At 40.7% G+C, this 22145-nt stretch overlaps 1 protein-coding gene across 1 annotated transcript in view; it reads right to left on the reverse strand.

The window, feature by feature from the left end:
* LOC108152088 (histone-lysine N-methyltransferase 2D) overlaps positions 1–20831 on the reverse strand; it is a 55481-nt gene extending 34650 nt beyond the window's left edge. The window contains exon 1 of the mRNA XM_033386380.1: positions 19960–20831. Within this exon, the coding sequence (XP_033242271.1) occupies positions 19960–20026 (67 nt within the window). The 5' untranslated portion in view covers positions 20027–20831. The remainder of the gene's footprint in view (positions 1–19959) is intronic.
* Between the last annotated feature and the right edge of the window lie 1314 nt (positions 20832–22145).

Consider the following 22145-nt stretch of genomic DNA (forward strand, 5'->3'; position numbering starts at 1 on the left):
TATACTTTATGGGGCCGGAAACACGTCCTTCTGAACGTTACACACATCTATTTACACCACAAATCTAATATACCCATATACTCATTTTGAGTATCGGGTATAAAAAAACCAAGAAACCAACAAAACATTTTGATAATTCTGCAAAAGTACCGGCCGGCAACGCAACCGAAGCTAAAAATACTATTAGTGGGAGAAAAACTCAGCCACAAATACTACACGAAAAAAAACAAACCGAAAAGAAATACAAAAACATCAAAAACTAAATACTTAACGCCGACTGAGTCGTTGAGGGAAGAACATTTGTGCAAACAGCGATTAAAAAATTGTGTGGGTTTGCTTTTTTTTAATAATAAAAATAAACTAGAACTACAAAAAAACGAGGGGAACGCTGTGAGTTTCTGCGCCGACCGCAACTCTACATTTATACCCGATACTTAGTCAGTATGGCTCTCTTCCGGCAGACGGCGCTAGAATTGAACGAAAAAGAGTGCGTGCGACAGAAAATGGTACTGAAAATGATCTAACTTTAGAGAAAATATGCCACATGTGCCACATTTGATCAATGTACGAACATTGTCATCTTACATCTATTGTGCATCCTTTACAGAATAACAACTGCTGTATCACTTTCATTTCCATTTCAATATCTTCTTTCCCTAAGAGCAAATAACTATTTTCAACAATAACTTGTATAAGACTATTCGGTATTATCTCTCCGACGAGGGATGGACTACGTACTGCAACGACTGGAGGACAGTTTTCGGAGGTTTTGGGATATTGGTGATCCATTCAGGGAGAAGGTTCCATACCATCGCAGCATTACTGGCGACTGTCGGACATACGTACACCTAGCAACCTAGCAAAAACAGAGATCCATTTAAAGAGCCATCCAAATGCAAAAACGAGGGGGAACGTTGTGAGTTGCTGCGGACACCGCAACTCTACGGTTATACCCGATACTAAGTCAGTATGGCACGACACGACACGACAAAGAGTGCGTGCGAGAGAGACAGAAAATCAGTCTGAGCGTGACGTCGGGCGCTGCGTAGCCACTGCAAATTGATTTGTTCCTATTGGCTATAAAAATGATCTGATCTGATCCAGATTCAGCAATCTGATAGATATGGTCATTATCTATGATTCTGCGTTTTTAGTTTTCTCAAATGTGCAATATTGTGGTTGCAACAGATTTTCGTCCTTTGTGTGGGCGGAAGGGGGTGGGGCGAAATTTTGAGATACACGTTTTATAGTAAGATCTAACAGGAGTGCGGATACCAAATTTGGTTACTCTAGCCTTAATAGTCTCTGAGATTTTTGAATATCCCCAGATTTTCGTCCTTTGCGGGGGCGGAAGGGGGTGTGGCGAAATTTTGGAACAAACTCGTCTCGGTCCGATATATTAGGAGTGTGGATACCAAATTTGGTTGCTCTAGCTTTTGTAGTCTCTGAGATCTAGGCGCTAATGTTTTACTCTAAGCAAAGCCGCCTATGCTACGTGTGTGTTAGAGAGAGACAGGGCGAGACAAAATGAAATTGTTTTCTTGATGCTGGCTATAATAATACGATCCAATTCAGATTCCGCAGTCTTAAAGATATGGTCATTCTCTACAATTCTACGTTTTTGGTTTTCTCATATCTTTAAAATTGTGGATGCCACAGATTTTCGTCCTTTGTGGGGGCGGAAGTGGGCGGGGCGAAGTTTTCAAATATTTTTGTAGCAGTGACATATCACAGAAGTCTGGATCCAAAACATCGTTGCTCTAGCTCTTATAGTCTTTGAGCACTAGGCGCTGAAGGGGACGGACAGACGGACAGACGGACGGACGGACAGACGGACAGACAGACATGGCTCAATCGACTCGGCTATTGATGCTGATCAAGAATATATATACTTTATGGGGTCGGAAACGATTCCTTTTGGACGTTACACACATCCACTTTTACAACAAATCTAATATACCCCAATACTCATTTTGAGCATCGGGTATAAAAATTATAAACACAGCATGGAATAAATATCTCAATTAAGGCAAAGCGAATGCGAAAAATGTCTTTAGATTTAATAAATAAAGAAAAGTAAAGCGACGAAAAATTAAATGAAAATGTCGCCAGAGAGACAGAGGCAGAGGCGAAGGAAAGAAATGAGATCACAGGAGACAGGAGTCGTAGACCAGAGTAGCCTCTACGCGACACATGAGGCACAAATTAAGAGCATGAAACATATGTGTGCATATGTGAATGAAAAGACAACCGACAAAAGACAGACCAGACAGACAGATTAGACAGTCCGTCATTTGATGAATTTTCATATGGAATGATTTTAATTAAGAACCTGTAAATCTGCAACAAAATAAACATACATATCTAGAATTTCCATTTCGGACCGAGTCATAAAGTTGTCAGGCAGCGCCCCCGAATATGTCTTCAATATTGCGCATAATTATGATGGATGTGCCGTGCGCGACATTTGTCAATTGATGGGTTGTCCCCTCTCTCTCTTTCTCTCTCTCCCTCTTGCTGGATGGTTTGTTACCTTCGCCTTTGTTCTGCCTGCCCCATGCCCCATGGGCATTAATCATTCTTTTGCTTGTATTTTGCGGCAAAACTCTGCGCTGTACTGCAAAGTCTCACCCATACAATATTGCCTATTTCATTTGCAATTTATTAGCATTTAATTTATGTGCGATGTGCATTGAATTTGCCATGAGTCGCGACAAACATTTATTTTGCATTTTTAAAGGGAATATCCATCATTTCCAAAGATAAGACAACAACAATTTTAAACACAACAATATCAAGGAATTTTAAAAGATTTCTTTGAGTTCCATTCCTAAAAATCGATTCAAAAATTTCCCGTTGCTCTTTACCACCCACTAAAAATGATCTATAAAGACCGAGTATATATAGGATATTCTATAGTATGTGTATTATAGTATAGTATGTGCCACCTCAGAGGTAAAAACTTTGCCAGAGGGGCAGATCGAACATACTCTTAAATATAGAGCGAAAGAAATGAAAAGAAAAGCGAGGAAAAGCCAAAAGAAAAAGTAAAATGGGGACGCCATAGAAAATCTTTGTCCAAAAATAGATGAATGCTTGAACGCATTTAAGTTGACTTTTTCGTCGTCCGTTCTCCCCCGTCCGTTCCGGTGAAAAAGTTGGTTACAAAAGTTTATTGAGGCATTCCCTCTCGTAAGCTGATTTGTTGTCCAGCTGTCACTTTCTGGTCCCCCACCGCTCTGAGGGCCTACCTTCACTCCACTCCATCCATCCGCCCGATTGTCGTCCAGTCAGTCACATTGCACAAGGGCAAGCGGCAACAGTTGTCAGCTGCTTCTCTGCCTCCAAATATTTACATGGAATGTGTGGCAAAAGTTGTTCATCTCCCACTCCCATTCCATCTCACTCCCTCCATTCCATCTAACTTCCTCTGTGTGTGAGATCGGAAAATTTTCCACACCGGACGGCGTAAATCAAAAGATGGACTGCATTTCGCTTTGAAGCATCGACACAGAAAAAAAAAACCCGTCAAAGGTATTTTGACAACAGACTGACTCTTTTTATACCCGATACTCAAAATGAGTATAGGGGTATATTAGATTTGTGGTGTAAGTAGATGTGTGTAACGTCCAGAAGGAAGCGTTTCTGACCCCATAGAGTATATATATTCTTGATCAGTATCAATAGCCGAGTCGATTGAGCCATGTCTGTCTGTCCGTTCGTCCCTATGAGCGCCTAGTGCTCAGAGACTATAAGAGCTAGAGCAACCAAATTTGGTATCCACACTCCTGTGATATCGAACCTCCACAAGTGTACTTCAAAAATTGGCCCCACCCCTTTCCGCCCCCGCAAAGGACGAAAATGTGTGGCATCCACAGATCTCAGAGCCTATTAAGGCTAGAGCAACAAAATTTGGTATCCGCACTCCTGTTAGAGCTCACGGTTACATGTGTATTTCAAAATTGTCGCTAAACGTAGCCATACTGACTACGGTCGCCGCAACTCACAACGTTCCTCCTCGTTTTGTCACAAGAACCACGGCAAACCATGAGATTTTTGCTTTGGCTTTGGGATGTTTCTTCCCTTTATAAACACGTTATCTTTAAACTTGGTACCCTATCAAAAAAATTTGAAATAAATGTACGCACTTTATGGCCTTCAGGCGCTCTGCTCTCCCCTGCTCCTTCTTTTGACTTTATTTTTTTTGGTTTGTTTTTGTTTGAAGTTATTGACATGTACCGGTGCCGCCGCCACCGGCCTGACAATTGACAATCCCCGCCCTCTCTCTTTCTCTATTTTTCTCTCTCTCTCTCTCGTTCTCTCTCTCTCCTCTAAAGAAGCTTATCCTCGCCAACGCTTCCTTTACTTATCTCCCTTGCTTTGTCTTTTGTTTTTCAGCATAAAATGCCAGCGGGCATTTAGCGCAGTCAGCATTCTGAGCGCGTTCTTTTTTATCAAACGTTAACAAATATGTTGACAACATGTTGCCCGACTGATTGTTAAAGTCTTCAGTCTCCCTTCCTCCCTTTCTCCCTTCCTCAGGCTGGCTGCTCTCTTGTCACAGTTTCAGTTGAACAAATCGATTGATTGATTTCTCAGGTGTGTTCTCGACTGCGCTGACGATGACAACGACAATTCCGCGCAAAGTTTGATGGCAACACCAATACCAACACCACCACCACCAGCACTAGCAGCAGCAGCGGCAGCAGAGATAGAGCAAGAGAGAGATGAGAATTTAGTGAAATTCAAGCTAAAAAAAAACAAAAGCTCATGTTATTCCCATTTTCTCTCATTCGAATATAAGTATATGTATGTAGTATACATATGTAGTAAGATTATTGTTAAAAGAATTAAAAGTAAGGTTTAGTATAATGTTAGTAGAAACTATGAAAATGGAATTTAAATTAAGTTATGGCCTGAATTTTAGCTTAAATTCCATTACATTATTATTCCACTGTCTGGAAATTTTACCAGATAATAGGAATAGTAGTAATACATTAAAAATGGTACACACGGACATGTATAGTATTCCGATGATACGATTACAATTGTATCTTTAGATTAAGCACCCCTTACCGAGTACCCTTTTCCACTGTGATATACTACACGAATATGTAGCTATGTAATACGTACTATGTAGCTGTATTTTCATCTAACGAAACGAATCGATTAAGTTGTCCCTAGCATCCCAGCATATAAAATCACATTCCAATCCCCAGCCAAATATTCTTCCACTTCATTTGGCGGGTTTTTTTTCGCTTTCAATTGCCATCACTTTTGTGACTTTGGGGAGGGAGGGCTACAACGTTTAGTTTTGTGTAACGCCATTTTATTTTTATGAGCTCTGCATGTGATACAGATACGTTCCCTGTATCTGTGTGTGCGGTTATGTAAGAGTAGTCGTCTGTGCATGGGACGGGGAGCATGGCATTGGTAGAGAGGGTGTGTAGTTGTTCGCCTGTTGGAGGCGCCCGTCTAACAGCGTTTTCATTGAAACGCTGATTGTTGAAGCGTGGCAAATATTTGTCTGTTTGTATGTGCGTGAGTGTGTTTTCAAGCCATAAAATGCATTCGCTGGCCAGAGATTACACGCAGAATCCACGGAGTGACTCATAGAGACAGAGAGATATCCAAAGAGGAATAAGAAAATCGCAGAACCTATTTTCGAGACATCTCTGATCCACTCCACTCCAATCCGATCCGATCCCAATCTGTTCTGATCCGATCAAATGCGTTTTAGGTCTGCGGTCATCCACAAATAGGTAATGCCAAAAACAGAAAAAAGGACTTTGCGGCCTGCCCTGTAAATTAATTACAGTCGAAAGCCAAACACACAAAAACAACAACAAAATAATTTTTCAACCACACAAAAAAGAGGGAAGAATGTAAATGAAAATGGGAAGGATTGGGAAAACCAGAGAAGGAAAATAAGTCACAGGGTGAATAATAAAAGCAGCAAATAAAATTCTCGTCTGACGTTTGAGTTTTTCTGCATTTTTTTAATGCAGACAAAAAGCAAAGAAAATAAAGTCGAAAATTATCCAACTGCGCACACACACACACAAGTCCTAAATAAACACGAACAAAAACAAAAACTACAAGGGATATGGAACCACAGTACTACTCCTTCCCGCTCTCTCTCTCTCTCTCCCCTCCCCACACTGTATAAGCGGACAAGTTAAGTTTCGAAATTATTCGGGCAGGCCCATGGCAGGGGAAATGCATTAGAATCGGCGTTTCATGCAACGACAACGACAGCGAAAACGACTGCAACGGCAACGAAGACGGCGTCGACAAGATGCGTGCCAAGTTATTTGCATTGGTCTGTATCTGTATTTTTTTTTTTTTTTAGTGTGTGTCCGTGTGTCCATGTCCGTGCTATTTGCGCTTTATTTGGTCTAAAAAAGCGAAAGCATATTGCATTCTGCATCCCTCTGTGTAGCTCAACATGGGGCTGCAACAATGCTTAGGAGGAACGGTGATGGTGCCACACGGATTTCGACTGCTGCCACTGCCACAGCGACTGACAGTTGGCTCGTGTCGATAAAATGTTGCTTCTGCTGCTGCCGCTGCTGCTGCCGCTGCTGCTGCCGCTGCTGCTGCTGTTGCTTTGTCGCCGCCTGGCCTGGCCCCGGCTTCGGTGGCTTAAGTGGCAGAGCGCGTTGGGCCAAATCTATTTTTATGTTGCCGCCGGACGTTGCAGATGCCTCGCGTCTCTCTCTCCCTCATTCTTCCTTTCTTTAAAAATGTGTGCAGCATAAATTAAAACAACACAACAAGATAGAACAAAATATAGTCTTTAAACTAAAAACAAAAACATTAAACGAAAGAAAATATGTTTGCCAGTTACGAGGATTGCATACTCTAGCCACATAAATAATTAGTAGGGATTAATGAGATATTTCTGTTTTAAAAAAGTAAATAAATATATTTTAAAGGAGATCAATTTTTGGTATTTTGTGGAGGCCATTAAATTTTTGAATTCACACTATAGAAATAAGAAATTCCAAATTCCATGCATATAATATATAATATAATAAATATAATATATAATATACAAAATATAATATATAACATAATAAATATAATATATAATATAATAAATATAATATATAATAAACATAGGTGTATTTTAGTGGCCAAATAGATGGTATTTATAGTCGTTACGAGCCCTGATGAGAGCGACACTCGTTGCTATTGTTTTTTTTCGGAGAGAGCAGTACAATGAAGGATAGCAAGTACGCAGCAAAGCAAAGGCCCGTTGGTTATTCGCATCGCATTGTTGCTCAAGCTTACTGCAAATGTCTTGCACTTGCTAAGATCGAGGCCCGAGAGCAACGAGTGTCGGTCCTCTCAGTCGAGTGTTTCGATTTATTGTTTTCCTTGCTGAGAGAGCGACCGCAAGCCATTTCTGGGAGACAGCAATTGCGAGAGAGCGTATCATGGCATGCTAGAAGAAAAGCTCCAAGCTCAAATGAAGATCAGGAGATGAGATAATTGCAAAGTCACTGCCCCTTCAGACCATCACGGACCAATTGCTGAATACCGTGTCTTCCCCCGTCGAACTAAAGGTGGATTTTTAACGCAGTTTATCTTCTTCATTGCGATGTTATTCTTTGGACTGCATCCTGTTAATGGCCATCCCTGCAATTATTTGAGAAACTTTTGCACTTTTCAGCAATCTCTTTTCCGGATAGAAATGAGAGCGAGGCCGAGAAGTACGACTGCCCATCAGTAGACAGTTTAAAATGAAATTACTCACATCATTTCTACGCAAAAACCACAAAACAAGAACAAAATTGAAATAAAACAAGACCCACAGAGATAGGGATGGGAAAGACTCTGTTATGAATACCATCCCACGCACCGCTAGAAGGAGACCTGTAGAAATATTCAATCCAAATGCAAAAACTTTTTCCCTAGTACATGTCTCAGCTCACGCCACCCACCTCCTCCCCACTATCGTATTATGTTTTATACTCTTCTCTCTCGCTTTCTCTCTCTCTCTCTGTCTCTCTCGTTCCCATGTTTTGTTTGTTTTTTTGTTTGTTGTTGCTGTCCGCCCGTTCGCCAGTACAATATTTGTCCTTCATTTGAAAGTCAAATGCGTATGGAGACGCAGCACCAGCAGAGAAATCTGTTGCTGGCGACAGAATCGACAGAATAGAAAAGAACGGAAAGCCCTGGCGGCCTGGGATTCTTAGCCACTGCTTGAGACAGACACGGAGACGTAGATGGAGACCAAAGGGAAGACAAAAAAATTATTCGATAGAAAAGCCAGAGAGAATGAAACAACTGAGAAAAACAACAAACCAAAAGAATGTATGAAAAAACATAACATAAATTCTAAAAAGGCTGACAAGCATACCATAAAAAAGAGCACCAGCAACAACAACCAACGAAACATTGATATAAAAACTATGGGATGGACAGGAAAATTGGGTTAAAAATAAATATATATGGCCCATTGAAATTTATGTCTATGATGTGTCGTCCATTCGCTGGCTTTCCTAGACATTTCGGGGCAATTAGCCAGTGTTCACAGAGCCGAAGAGGAATATTCGGAAACCTCCTTTCGAAGGGTTCCTGAAACCAACTGGAATATTACAGGATTGTAGGATCATTCAAAGGGGTAAGACAAGATATTTCGCTGTAATTTTATGCGATATTTCAAGCATTGCCAATACAAATTCATCTTTAAATATCATATCAAAGTGGATATCAGACAGTCTTCAGACGGTTATATTATGTTCCAATCAACTTTCTTGGCTAATTTTATTCGACTTTTGCATTATTTTAAAAATTATTTTCAGCCACCCTTTTCAGCGGTTTTTAGAACAAAGCAATTCCGGCCATCAACTTCTTTACCTAAAAGTTTTCTAAAAAGTTTCCAACTTTCAGGAACTCTTTTTGTCGGTTTTAGTAGGAAAGAGGTATTTTTTGGTTTTAAATTAGTTTCCCCAGTATTTTTAGAAGATTTATCAAGCACTTTCCGCAGTAATTTTTTTTCATATGTATTCAAATTTAATCAAAAATATCTCTCAAATTTATCCGAATTTATGTTTGAACATTCTGCAAGGGGCCGAAAGTGGCATGGTTTGTTCATGTTTGAGCAATGATCAATATCCAAAAGTTTTCCAAATACCATTTTAACTAGCAAAAAAAAAAACAACATTTTAATCGATGACTAATGGACGACAGACAGGCTGCAATGCCTACCAAATATTTAAGTTAACAATAGAACAAAAAAAAAAACAATCCCAAAAGCATAAACATAAACAAAACGGGAAGTCGAATGGGAAATGCGCAACTGGAAAACCAATAAAAAAGTCAGATATCCAACAACAAAAAACATATCCCCAAAACAGAAGCCGAAAGCGGACCAACCAATTTATGCAAATCAACAAATTTTCACTAATTGTAAAGGAAAAACCAAAGAGGCAGCCCGTGAATTCTGGGGCGAAGGTTGTTGGCCATGCCGAATGCCCCTTGCCCCATCAATTAGGTTTCGTTGGGGTGTGCCAGAAATCATCATCATCATCACTGGAGCATGGGGCCTCCGAGAAAGAAATCTTTATCGATAATGGGGCATTAGCATGTGATTCAGATGAAAAGTGTTAATTACCATTTGATTGTTTCATATTTATTCCCAAAAAAAAAATATGAAAACGAGGGGGAACGTTGTGATTCGCTGCTTCGGAAGCGACTCTACATACATACATACATGCCCGATACTCAGTCAGTATGACTTCTCTCCGCCACAGGGAGCACACATTGTACTACTTTGGCGCATTGGCCAATGTACGCTTGAGTCTTATGAATCTTTATTAATTACTATTTAAACTACATTTATTGTGCTTAGCCTCGAAGTCAGATATCAAGATGCCAGACCGCTTGGCAGAGTCGCCGGTGTTGCCACACCAGCGAACGACTCTAAGATCAGTGTTGCTGAGGGGCTGCGATCCGGGCTGCCACACTACGAAGAGCGTGTGTGAGAAAGCGAGAGTGAATGAGTAAGCGTAGCCACCTCTTGCTATAATAATAATCCGATCTGATCCAGATCCGTAGTCTAGACGAAATGGTCATTCTCTAAGATTCTGGATGCCATTTTTAAAACGAACTGGATTCAGTGTGATATCACAGGACGCTTCCTTCTGGGCGTTACACACATTCACTTTCTCCACAAATCTAATATACCCCTATACTCATTTTGAGTATGCGGTATAAAAAACCAAAGGCAACACCGAAATGGAAAAGTATTTTTTTTTTTTTTTAATTTAGGGAAAAATATTGGGGTATGTCTGGGCTTACATTTTCATTATGGTTGGGTGTCTCTGAGACCATTCTGTGGCACATTCTGTGCACCGAATTAGGACACAGCTAATGGCAAAATATTACCCCAAAATGTCAATGAACTGAAGTGTCTGACTGCATGTGTTCTTTCGATATAGATACAGATATAGATATAGATATAGATATAGGAGGGGAATGGCATAGAATCGAACCTCAACCATTCGCTTCTTCTCTTTCCATTTTTTTTGGCGCAAAGTTCAATGTTCGCGAGGAAATCTGCTCAAGAAACAGAAGTCCAATTGGGTGGCAAATACGTTTTGAAAAAGTACATAAATGATAAGGAAAGTGCTACGAAAAAGGTAGCAAAGGTAGCGCTCCTGTGGGAAACATCCTTCACCAAAATGGTTGGTACTTCCTTCAGCATTGCCTTAAATTTTGAAAGATATTCTCTGCACCTTATTTTATTTACAACTCGACTCCTCTGAGTGCCAAGAGCACAGCTTAAAGTTCGTCAACACTTTCCACAAAAAAAAAAAAAAAAAAAAACTCCTTCACGGTAGCTGGAGCCGTACATCCGATTACGTATACGCCTAGTTGGCAGGGGCTTTTTGGCCAACAGCCAAAGCCGACGCCTCTTGATGCGTTTTTAAGTTGAACCCGGCTCTGAAAATGGCTATGGCTCTAGAGCTTGTGAGTGCCACAAAAACTTTTCCATTACTCGTCTCGTGTACGAGGCACACAGAATTCTCTGGGTTGGCATTCTGGGTGATGCTTTTGGGTCAAGTCGACATTAAAATAGTTTAGGGATTTGTATTTATGTTGATTGCATTGTTGCCAGAGAGCCAAACCCATCTGGCATGAGTGTGTGTGTAATAGAGATTTTCCTATGCCCCTCTGTAAAATGCAGTTTCATTCACTGACAGATGTAAAAAGTCAACAAAAATCGAAATCTCAAGGGAGTCAGACAGGGGCATTCAAATAAAGATGTGTTTGTGTGGCATGCACCTGTTTCAACTTCAAACTTTTTGCAAAGAGCCAGCTCTATTTTTATAGCCAGACGCCACACAGTTCTGCCTTTTGGTGTCCTCCCCGTCCCCACCCCCGCACCACTGTTTTATTGCCATATCTTTTTATACCCGTTACTCAAAATAAGTATAGCGGTATATTAGATTTGTGGTGAAAGTGGATGTGTGTATCGTCCAGAAGGAAGCATTTTCGCCCCGCCGGGTATCGGGTATAAATGTAGAGTTGCGGTTGCAGCAGCAACTCACAACGTTCCCCCTCGTTTTTTCTATGACCCACATTGACAATTTTCATGTTTATAAATACATATATGCAACAGCAGGGAACAGCATTGAAAAGCAGGGCGAACTCCGCCAAAACAGCTGTTTTTTTTTGTTCAGCGGAAATTTAGTTATCCTCAAAAGACAGAAAATATTACAATTTCGGATAAATCGAACAAAATTAAAGAATAACAGAATATAGTAAAAATCGATTGTGCTACTCGAAAAGACATATTTTTTTTTTATTAAAGTTAAATAAGATTAGAAAAAACCAACAATATATAAGTATCTTTCCAGCTGTTTATGAAATTATTCCGTTGGTTTCCATTCATAAAACTATAGGAATATAGGAACTATTCTTTTGTAGTTAAAACTTGATGATATCCAAAAAATATCGTACCAAAACTTTACAAAAAGGGCCTTGTAGTTTTTAGGATTTTTATTTCCCATTTCTAGAAGTCCCTCTTCGTCTTACCAATTAAGCAAAAGTGACTCCGAGAGCCAGCTCCGATCTTCAGTTCCCTCCCTATCTAGTTCCGCAAAGTTCTAGTTCTGCGAGCTAGAACTATCGGACGACAGCTTGTATCGATATTTATTCGGATAGTTACGATATTTCATAAAAGGCTCATAGTAAATACAACACTAATAATCATAAGCTAGCAGCAAGGTTAATACAAATGTAGGGTAACAAACTAACAGAACAACCCAGCCCAAAAAAACGAAAGAAGATGCCACTGATTCCTCGCTGATTTGGAAAAAATTGTACGTAGAACAGCGACAGATTTTGGCTCTAACTAATTAGTTACTCGCATCCACACAGCCACACATTCTCATTGTTTTTTTCGATATTTTGTGGATCCTTTCTGGAAGAGTCTCATCATGTCTGCAGTGGGGTATCGGGGTATCGGGGGTACTCCTCCGCCTCTCCGTTTTGCCATTTGTGTCTATATCTTTTGTATCTGTGATATATCGGGAGACGCATTTTAAATACAATGGACCACAGACACTCTTCTCTAGTGACATGCCATGGTCACATTTTTGTGCATTTGTCAAAGTGAAAATAAATCACAAAAACGCCAAACAAACGCAGAACAAAACACAAAAAAAAAAACAAAAGACAAAAAACGCAAAAACGCAATGCAAATGACAAAAATCTTTAGCTCAGGTATAGCCATCTCTTTTGCACTTTTTTTTGGCAATTGCTCTCCACTCGAAGGGGGTACAGGGGTGTACCGGGAGGGGCCTTTGTTTAGAAAGGCCAACAGAGCGCAGCGCGCAAAATGTTTTATGCACTCGAAAGCCATCGGGGAATCTGACACAGTTTTCTTCTCAAGCAGATCCACCCAGAGGAAAGCGAGAGAGAGACAGAGAGAGAGATAGAAGCATGCCACATGCCACGCCCACAGTCCAATAGCGGATTAGGCCATTTCAGCCCCAATTCCGTTGACAGCAATAGCAGCGGCAGGCTAAAAAACCCATATGGAATGCAAATTTCATGCCACATTTAAAATGGCCAAAACGCAATGTTTTGTAATTTATCAACGCCCGCCCCCGCTCAACACAAAAAGAAAAGGAAGAGTTGGGAGGGGAGGGGAGGGGAGGGGGCACAGGCGTGTGGCTAGCAGCTCAACAGCTACAGCTGTGTGGCAGGCAGAAGAGGCACAACAGAAACCACGCAATGCCGCAACGATGTTGCAATGGCAACGGCAAATGCAAAATGCAAAATGCAGACATTTCTTGACACTTCTCTAAATAGTTTTCCGTGCGACGCGCAACGGGGCAGAGGCAGTGGCAGGGGGTATAGGGGTACAGGGGTATCCACGCATACGGTCACTCGAGTGCCAAAATGTCCCCGCACGCCATTAAAAATGTTGCGAAAATTACACAGCAAACTGAAAGGTGTTCTAATGAGGCGTACGCCCCGGACTCTATAGTGCGTGTGGGTGTACGGTGGACGGGTGGGTGGTTGGATGGGGGTGCTGTCAGGGTGTGTGGTAAACTGACGTTGCAAGCAAAGTAGGTGAGGTGAACGAGTGAGCTCTCTCTTTCTATGCGGCAACAGATGAAGTAATCAGCAAAGTTTCAAAATTCACCGAAATTTCTTGGATTTTCCACAGCCAACGGTGTCTTTAAATCTTAAAATATGTCTTCAAATCATCTTATTTGTTAAATAAATAACTACAATTGGCAAACTTTGAACTCTATAGATTAATCTCTCTTAAAATTTCCATAGGAAAACCTTAAATTAAATTTAAATAAATTGAATCACTTGAATTCTTTGGATTTTGTTAATTTCAATGGAAATTCTTGCACAAAAGTCGTGTACAATAATTGCAGGGACAATTTTCACCAACTATTGTCAGTAATAAATATTATTTTTTTCTTTCTTTTATCCTGAAACGAAATTACGGTCTTCCTCTAATTTCACCTGAATGGCTCCCACGCTCGTGCTATTTCTTTTCATTTCTCCTCCACTTTCCAGCCATTGGCCTCGTTTTTAATGCTGAAATTTTCATTGAAATGAGTTCAAAATCAGGGTCGTCGACGTCATTTACTCCACCACCCCCACTCCCAACCAACTGCTACGACCGCGACGACCCCCTCCCCCTTCTCTTTCCTCCCATTATAATGCTCGTTCTACATCACATCCCCGATCCATGAACTTGAACTCGGACCCGAGCGATGCCATGAATACAAATTGTTGCATTTTCAATACAAAAATTCATGGGATTCCATTTTAATAAGCGAAAAACGGGGCAAATAAATGCAGTCCCAGTTCCAAGTCCCCCTCTCTGGAGGTGGCAGAATGCAAAAGGAGTAGTAGAAAGGAGGTAGTGGCCGCTAAGGAGTGACTGCCTCGGAAGCCGATTCTGTTTATTTAATAAAAAGCAATGTTCAACATGAAGCATGACCTTAAAAAAAATTACAGAACGACGAAGACGGGATGGTAGAGGTAGAAACAGAGAGAGAGAGTTAAATTCAGTTAAATTACCAAGAAAAATATTTTGCAATAAGCCAAAGAGTAAAATAATAATGAAATCAAGAGAAAAAGAGGAGGAAAACTGTGGAAAAATGTGAAGAAAAGAAGCACAAAATGTTTAAAAAAAAAAAAAGGGGAGGAACAAAGAAGAAAATGTTTGGGGAAAAAGGGGAAGAAAAGGGGCGGAAGAAGAGCGGATGATAGAAGTTGCGGAAAGGCGTAAGAAAACAAAAGCAAAAAAGAGACGGAAAATGCGCAGAAGGAGAGTCTGGCAAATTGTTTATACGACAAAAAACACAACAACAAAATTACGAAACACCGGCAGTTTCTTTAGTTTCTCTCCTTCTCCCACTCCCACTCTTGTTATCTCGCTCTCTCTGCATCTCTATTGGCCTTTGTCTTTCTCTCTATCTAATTTGCTTCCACATTTCTATGGCAATAGAATGCAGCAGTTGCCAGTGGCAATAATTCATTAAGAGCCGGGAGCTAGCGCACGAACGTAGCGAGTGTGCAGTGGTTGGCGCCGTAGCAGAGCGAGTGAGTCGCGGGTCTGCCCCCCAGTATGAACATATAATTTATCGATCAGCAGGCAGCAGCAGCTCCCAACCGCCACATACCAGACCAGACACCCACCCACACCCACACCCACACAACAAGCTACCGCCACCTGGTGCCCCCAACACCACCCTCGCGTTCCACCCACTCTCCTGTCCCACTCCATTGTTTATTTGCACAAATGCGTGCGCTTTCCTTTTGTCTGAAATTTCCAATGAATTTTTTTGGCCAGCACAAATCCCAAATAAAAACCGAAGTAAAAGCTGGACAAAATGTGGCCAACAAGTACCTACTATAGAGAGAGATTAAACAATCTTTATACAACAACACTGCAAGGTGGGCAAACTGCCTGTTGCTGCTGATGCTGTTTGACGAACAAAAACATATGTCTGCAACATGCAAAAGTAATGCAGAACACACGCAACAGAGACGGAACGATCTCTCCTTCGATCTACCCCTGGATCCCTATCCCTCCTCCTTCGATACTATATGTATGTTCTACATGAATTTTGACTTTGACTGGACTGCACGTATATGTACATATGTGTAGGCGTATGCGCATGTGTGTGTGTGTATAATTTGTGTAAACATTGCGCAAGACCAAAAAGCAAGCGGCTACAACGCCGTCCAGGAGTAATAAAATTTCTATATTCAAAAGACGTCAGAACAGAGAGAGTGGGGCAGGAGGAGCTGCCGCTGAATCAGCAGCCATCAGAACAACAGAAATTTGACTACAAAAATGGGCAAAATGCAAATACAGAGGCAGCCAAAAAGCAGCACCAGTCTACCCTCCCAAACCCGATTCAAACCAACACCCAACTCCACCCCCCACCCCCTTGAATTTTCCATTTTCCATGTGTCCATGGGATGTGTGCGTGCGGCTTTTCGGCAATTTTGCGGCATGTTTTTCACACATTTACGCGGGATGGCGAGAGAGGGAGGGGGCAGGGAAAGAGCACACAAAAACAATTGAACACGACGCTCTGGCTGCCATGGATATTCATTCTATCTGATAGCTCTTGTTTTGTATACCCAGCAATCCCTCAATGGACGTTCGGAGGATATGATGGATTATTCACCCTTTTCAACGAATGAAAAAAAAGCTATCCACTGTATAAAGTGATCGACTTATATGAAGAAAAGGATCGGGAGAACCCTTGAAACTGGCGGAACCAAATAAGGAAGTCATTGTGGAATCCACTCCTGAAAAGATATGAGATTCAGTTTTGGCACAATCGTATATTATACTATAATCTAACACAGTCCCAACCATTATTAAAAAGACACTCAGATTTGGCACAATTTTATATAATACAAATATATACCAACCTACCAAAACTCATCGAAATTATTAAATAAAACAAAAATAAGTGTGTGATCCATAATTCAAAAGATATCATTTTAAAATTTCAGACAATCATACAATATAAATACCCTTATCTACCAAACAAAATAAAAATCACTACCAGTTTATTATTATAATAGACAAAATCAAGAAAATACATGACAGTAAGCAACAATTTTCATTTAAAATACGAAAATCGCCTTTTCTCTCAGCGAAATTATTGTACATAGACTTTTACTGTAGAATTCCTTCAATGTTCGTTTATTAAACCTGGATATCCCTTAGTCGTAGCATGCACAACTTGTTCGATATATAGGGGCAATGGGCGATGATGATGAGGATGATGCAAGTGCAAATTTATTTGCCACTTTTGGTTGCCAGCCACCCCCCCAATCACCGCCCATTGCTCGAGTCTTTTTGTTTCTAGGCGAAAAATGTAAGTGAAATTTAAAATTTTCCGAAACCGAAAAGCGTCCAAAATTGATGGATTTTCCAATTGGAACTTGAGTGCTTTGCTGGTTAGTACTCGCACTCATACTCATACTTTTGGTATTTTTTCTTAGGCTTCCCGAATGTACTCTGCTGTACTCCATGAGCTTGGCCCGTCCGTCCGTCTGTCTGGCTAAATGGCTGGGAATTCAGTACATTCTCCGTTTATCCAAAACTACAGAAATTTAAATTTTTTGTTCTCTCTCTATCTCCCTCTTGTCCGGACAGGAGTATGCCCTCTGCTGCCCTCGATGTTGGGATGGTGGGCCCCTCTCAAAACAGCCCCAGCGACACTCATATGAAAGTGTTTAAGGGGAGACACCTCACATACAGACGACACGAACGACACCTTGTACCCCACTCAACACTAAAAATTACATTGAAAATTAACATAAAATAAATGGAGAGCAAAAAAAGACCGACACACACACAGCGAAAAAAAAATGGCGAAAAAAGCAGTGAAACGTTGGATACCCTTACGGTTCCCAGGAAAGATGTATGATTTTGGATTCTCCTATGAATTTAATTGGAATATGTAATGGTATTTAATAGTATTTTTTTGGAAACACAAATAATTTTCCCACAAAGGATTGTTTCTCTAAAGAATTGCAGTGGCAGTGATCTATAGACATTTTTTTCTTTTTCCTTTGGATAAACTTTCTAATAGCGATCGTATGTGGATATAAATTATCTAACTGGTACTTCGAAAGTTTGAGTTTGGTAGAAAGTTTTGATAGAAATAACTTCAAAAACGAAAGGCGAAGTTCTCATAGAAACATCATTACTTCGGCTTTTGATTGGATATTGGAAAATACAATGTATACATACATATACAATGTATGTATATACATATGTAGTAAAAGATATCTTCTCTTCATTGCAAACATCTTAGGATAATCATAATGCTCTCCCTCTCTCTTTCTCTTTGGAAAGTGTATGCAAACAGAAACCAGACAAACCGTTGGCCCTTTTCCTGACTTCTTTTGGATTTTCATTAAATTAGATTTTATTATTGCTGTTTTTTTTCTTCCTCTCATTGTTGTTGCTGTCGTGCGGCATCTAATTTTGCTGCCCCCCCGTCACCCCAGCCGAATTTTCCATTTCCCTTCATTTCATTTCGGGTCTCTCTCTCTCTCTCTCGCATGTAAATAAAAAAGCCATAAACGAGAATTTTTTTTACATTCAGCTGCAGTCCCCGGCCTAATCGGAGTCAAACAAAAATTGACTATATATCAAAAGGAAAAAAGATATATGTATGTACATATTTATATACACATATAGTGGAAGAGATATATATCTCGGATATCTCGTATATCGAAAGAGTGTCAAGGCTTGAAAAATTCTGCTTACATATTGAGGATTTTCCTGTAGAGAGAGATATATGTGTGTGTGTGTATTTGTAAACAAGAACTGTTGATTGTTGCATTTGTTGTAAACACGCTCTCGTTTATGGCCAAGATTAAGGCACAATTTGGCTTAGAGATTTTTGTATGTTCTTTTGTTGTTGTTGTCTTTTTTTAGTTACGATTGTAATTTATTTATTTTTATATGCAAGAAAATGTTTATTTGTCAAAGGCTCTTTCCACACGAAAAGTGGAAAAGTGTTTTCCGAAAGTTTCCAAAGAATTTCTGAAGTTTTGTTGGCTAATTAAAGAAGAGATCAGATAGATCTCTTGAGTCATCTGTTCCTTGAAAGGTGGTCTTCTTTCCTCACTACAATACATATGTATATATTTTTTTTTCTTTTGCTATATATTTGCCCTGCTTGAGAGTGCGCTGGCATTGAGAGTGTGTCAAAACAACCACAGGCCTCGCCTCATTAGGGATTAACACTTATGCCCAATTAGACGACAAATAAGATACATTTTAATTTTCACCTTCTCGGATACTATGCTAGTGGTTAAGTCTAAAATAATTGAAAATGTAACCTTATAGAAGGCAGCATTTTCAAAGGCGTTTGCTGGCTTGCCTCTAAGTGTACACATCTCAGCGTGATAGAGCGAAAGTTAATACTTAATTGCTATGACACTTTGGAAAAAGTATAGCGAAAGAGGCAGGCAAAAGTGGGAGAGGTATGGTTTTGAAAGGTTTAAGGCTCCCGTGCCACACTGACGTGAAAGTTCGAGTGACAGTGTGAGCGAAATGTTCCAATTTCCCATTTATTTCCATTTAAAGTAGAAAAATACTTCACACACACACAAATCCACATACAAAAATATGTTTTAAAAAGATATACAACAATCTTTGCTATAAAATTCTCCATCCATTACATTTCTTTATAGTTTTCGAACTCAAAAAATATATTTAAAACAATTCAAAAATGCTCTTTAGGCCTAATTTTTTCTCATAATTATCTGCCCCTCCAAAAGCGAAAGTATTTTGACATTTCCGTAACAACATTTTTATGCTGTCAAGAAATCTTTGCAAAAAATAAATAAAACCTAAATTTTTGCTAGCTAATTTCGAGGCCTACAGCCGTTGGTTGTCATGGGATTTCAAACCAAAATAAAATTTTAAGTAGACACGTCAGCGGGTTTTCATGTTCTAGCAGGAGAAACTAAGTGCCCAGCACTTGCCCTGGGGAGCAGCAACAGGGGCACTGGCAACAATCAAAAAATTTAAAACAAACAAATGCTGGTCGGAGCCTCAGGGACTGACGGAGACCAAAGTTAATTCCAGTTCGAGTCACGCAAGTGCGAAAAAGAGAGGGCAGACCATACTAACAGAAAAGAGAGGGCACTATAGTGTGTAAGAGGGAGGAAAAGTTACGCATAAATCTATCAATTGTGTTTGGATTTTAGGCCGAAGTTAATAGCCAATGGATCGGTGTACATTCCCCCTCACCCCCCACCGCAACCTTCTGGGAAACGGTTAGTGAACTTTCCTCGATGCACTTTTACCCAAAAATTTGTTGTTTTTGTTTATAGAATAGAAGAAGATGAAGAGATAAATATTTTACGTATACTAAGGCATAGGTATAGTAAGAATGGATGGATTGTAAGATCTAGGCATACCCTCACAATGTTTGCAACATTTTGCTGGTGGCTCATCGCTCGCATCGGCATCGGCAATGACCGGCATCGTCCCCCCCGGCGCCTTTCGCTGCAACTTGCAACTTGCAACACCACACACCACTGGCCGGATAGAGAGGGAGAAAGAGTTTCCTGCTCTTTCCTGCTCCTTTTTCTTTGATGGTTAGTGGGGGGGTGGTGGGGACGTCACACGACTGTCGTCGTCGTCTGCTGGCAGGATGGATGGCACATCACTTAAATATCTCACTCAAACTCAAACTCGGAATCAATTGAATTTTTATTCACTATGAGCCACACACACACACACACGCGCGAAGGACACTCACGAGTGTTGTTGTTTAGGTGGTTTTTCTTTTGGGAGGATATATATCTTTCCGTGAGGGAATGCACTGGAACCACCTGTGGGTCAGTCTGCCCCAGCCCCAGTTTCGATAAAAACAAAACAAAAATGTGTATTCTTTTTTTTCTAAAGGTTTTCCTCCTCCTCCTCCGTTTCGTTTGTTTTGGTGTCTCCTGCTGCTTCTGCTTCTATATGGAATGTTGGCGTATTCATCGATCGATCCAATGGGTTTAACACTTTTCTTTTCCTTTGTTTTCTTTTCTTTACGGATCTGGGGCGATCCTCTCGCGGTACGCTTTCGTCTGCTACTGATGTTGAATGTTGTTGATGTTATGTTGGATGCTGCCTGCCCGATGCTCTTCTACTTCTGATGCTGTCTGTCTGTAGTCTGTGTGGGACGTCACGCCAGGCTATTTCTAGTCTTTTTTGGCTTTCACATTGCGCTTTTTTTTCCGTGGAAATTGTTGTGTTCGTTTGGTTCGAGAGGAGACGTTCAAACGTGAAACCTCCGCAGAGACCACTGAGGAGAGACACGGCCAGGCGCACGCCACGGTGCTCCCATTTCGAATGCTTGAGCAGCAGCCGCAGCAGGAGAAGCAGAAACAGTAGCAGCAGACGGACAAACGGACAGACAGACGGACGGACACACACGGATACGGCGGCGCTTTCGAAAACGTAACTGAAAATTTTCGAAAATTCTCTCGAACGAAATGTTAGATAATTTTTCCGTGGCATCGTGGCCGAAGTCTTTTTAAACAATTTTTCCTCAATGAAACAATGAACTTTCACATTTCCTACACAAACAAGACACAACACAAAACGATTTTTGGCTCTCTCACTCTCTCGCTCTCTCTCTCTCTCTCTCTCTCTCTCTCTCTCTCTCTCTCTCTCTCTCTCTCTCTCTCTCTCTCTCTTTTCTTGCTTCTTCCTTCCGAATCCCTCTCTCAATTTCGAAAACGTATTTTCGAAAATAGATCCCGTGCGGTACTCTCTCTCTTTCTGTCTGCTCTAGAAGATTGGCGCACGGCTCTAAATTTCGAAAAAGTTCTTTACAAAACAAAAAAAGTTCTGCTAGCCGATCCGTGCACCCTACACACCAGAGGAGACTTCTGCGCTTAGGCGGGCATTCAGGATCATCCGTCATTCGGTTTCGGGTTTGGAGGGGTTCGGGGGATCGTCGGATAAGTAGGTTTCTGGGTCAAGGCATGTGTCCAAGCACTCAGTTTCTAATTGTTTTGCAAGGGGAGATTAGGAGCTTCAGAAGAAAGGTCTCTTTCTCTCTGTCGAAAATTGCAAATGACAAGCGAAAAAAAGGCAAAAACCTTGGTTGCCATAAGGCCAGGCGTAAAATGGTTTTGAAATGATTGAACATTTGTATTTTGTTTCATTCCGGGTTTTTCGGTTCTTAGAAAATACAGGGATAGAAAAGGAAAGGACACATATTCGTTAGCGTTCAATTATATACAAAAACGAGGGGGAACGTTGAGAGTTGCTGCTACGGCCGCAACTCTACATTTATCCTCCGCCAGCCGGCGGAAACGCTTCCTTCTGGACGTTACAAACATCCATTTTCCCCATAAAATATATATTTTGAGTATCGGGTATATAAATTGTTGGCTCGTCGCCGTCGTCCCATCTTTTACTCATATTGGCGAGAGCAAGCAAAGCGAGTGAGCCGGGGGCTGGCGCACGAGCGAGTCGAGTGCGTACAGGGTATAGTCATATAAAATTCATATAATTTATATTCCAAAAAGACAACATATAACATATATGTACCAAAATCCCAGCAGTTTTGGTAAATAAATATGGGAGGCGATCCACAATTGAC

The sequence above is a fragment of the Drosophila miranda genome, chromosome XR (genome assembly GCF_003369915.1).
Source record: "Drosophila miranda strain MSH22 chromosome XR, D.miranda_PacBio2.1, whole genome shotgun sequence".
Taxonomy (NCBI): Eukaryota; Metazoa; Arthropoda; class Insecta; order Diptera; family Drosophilidae; genus Drosophila; species Drosophila miranda.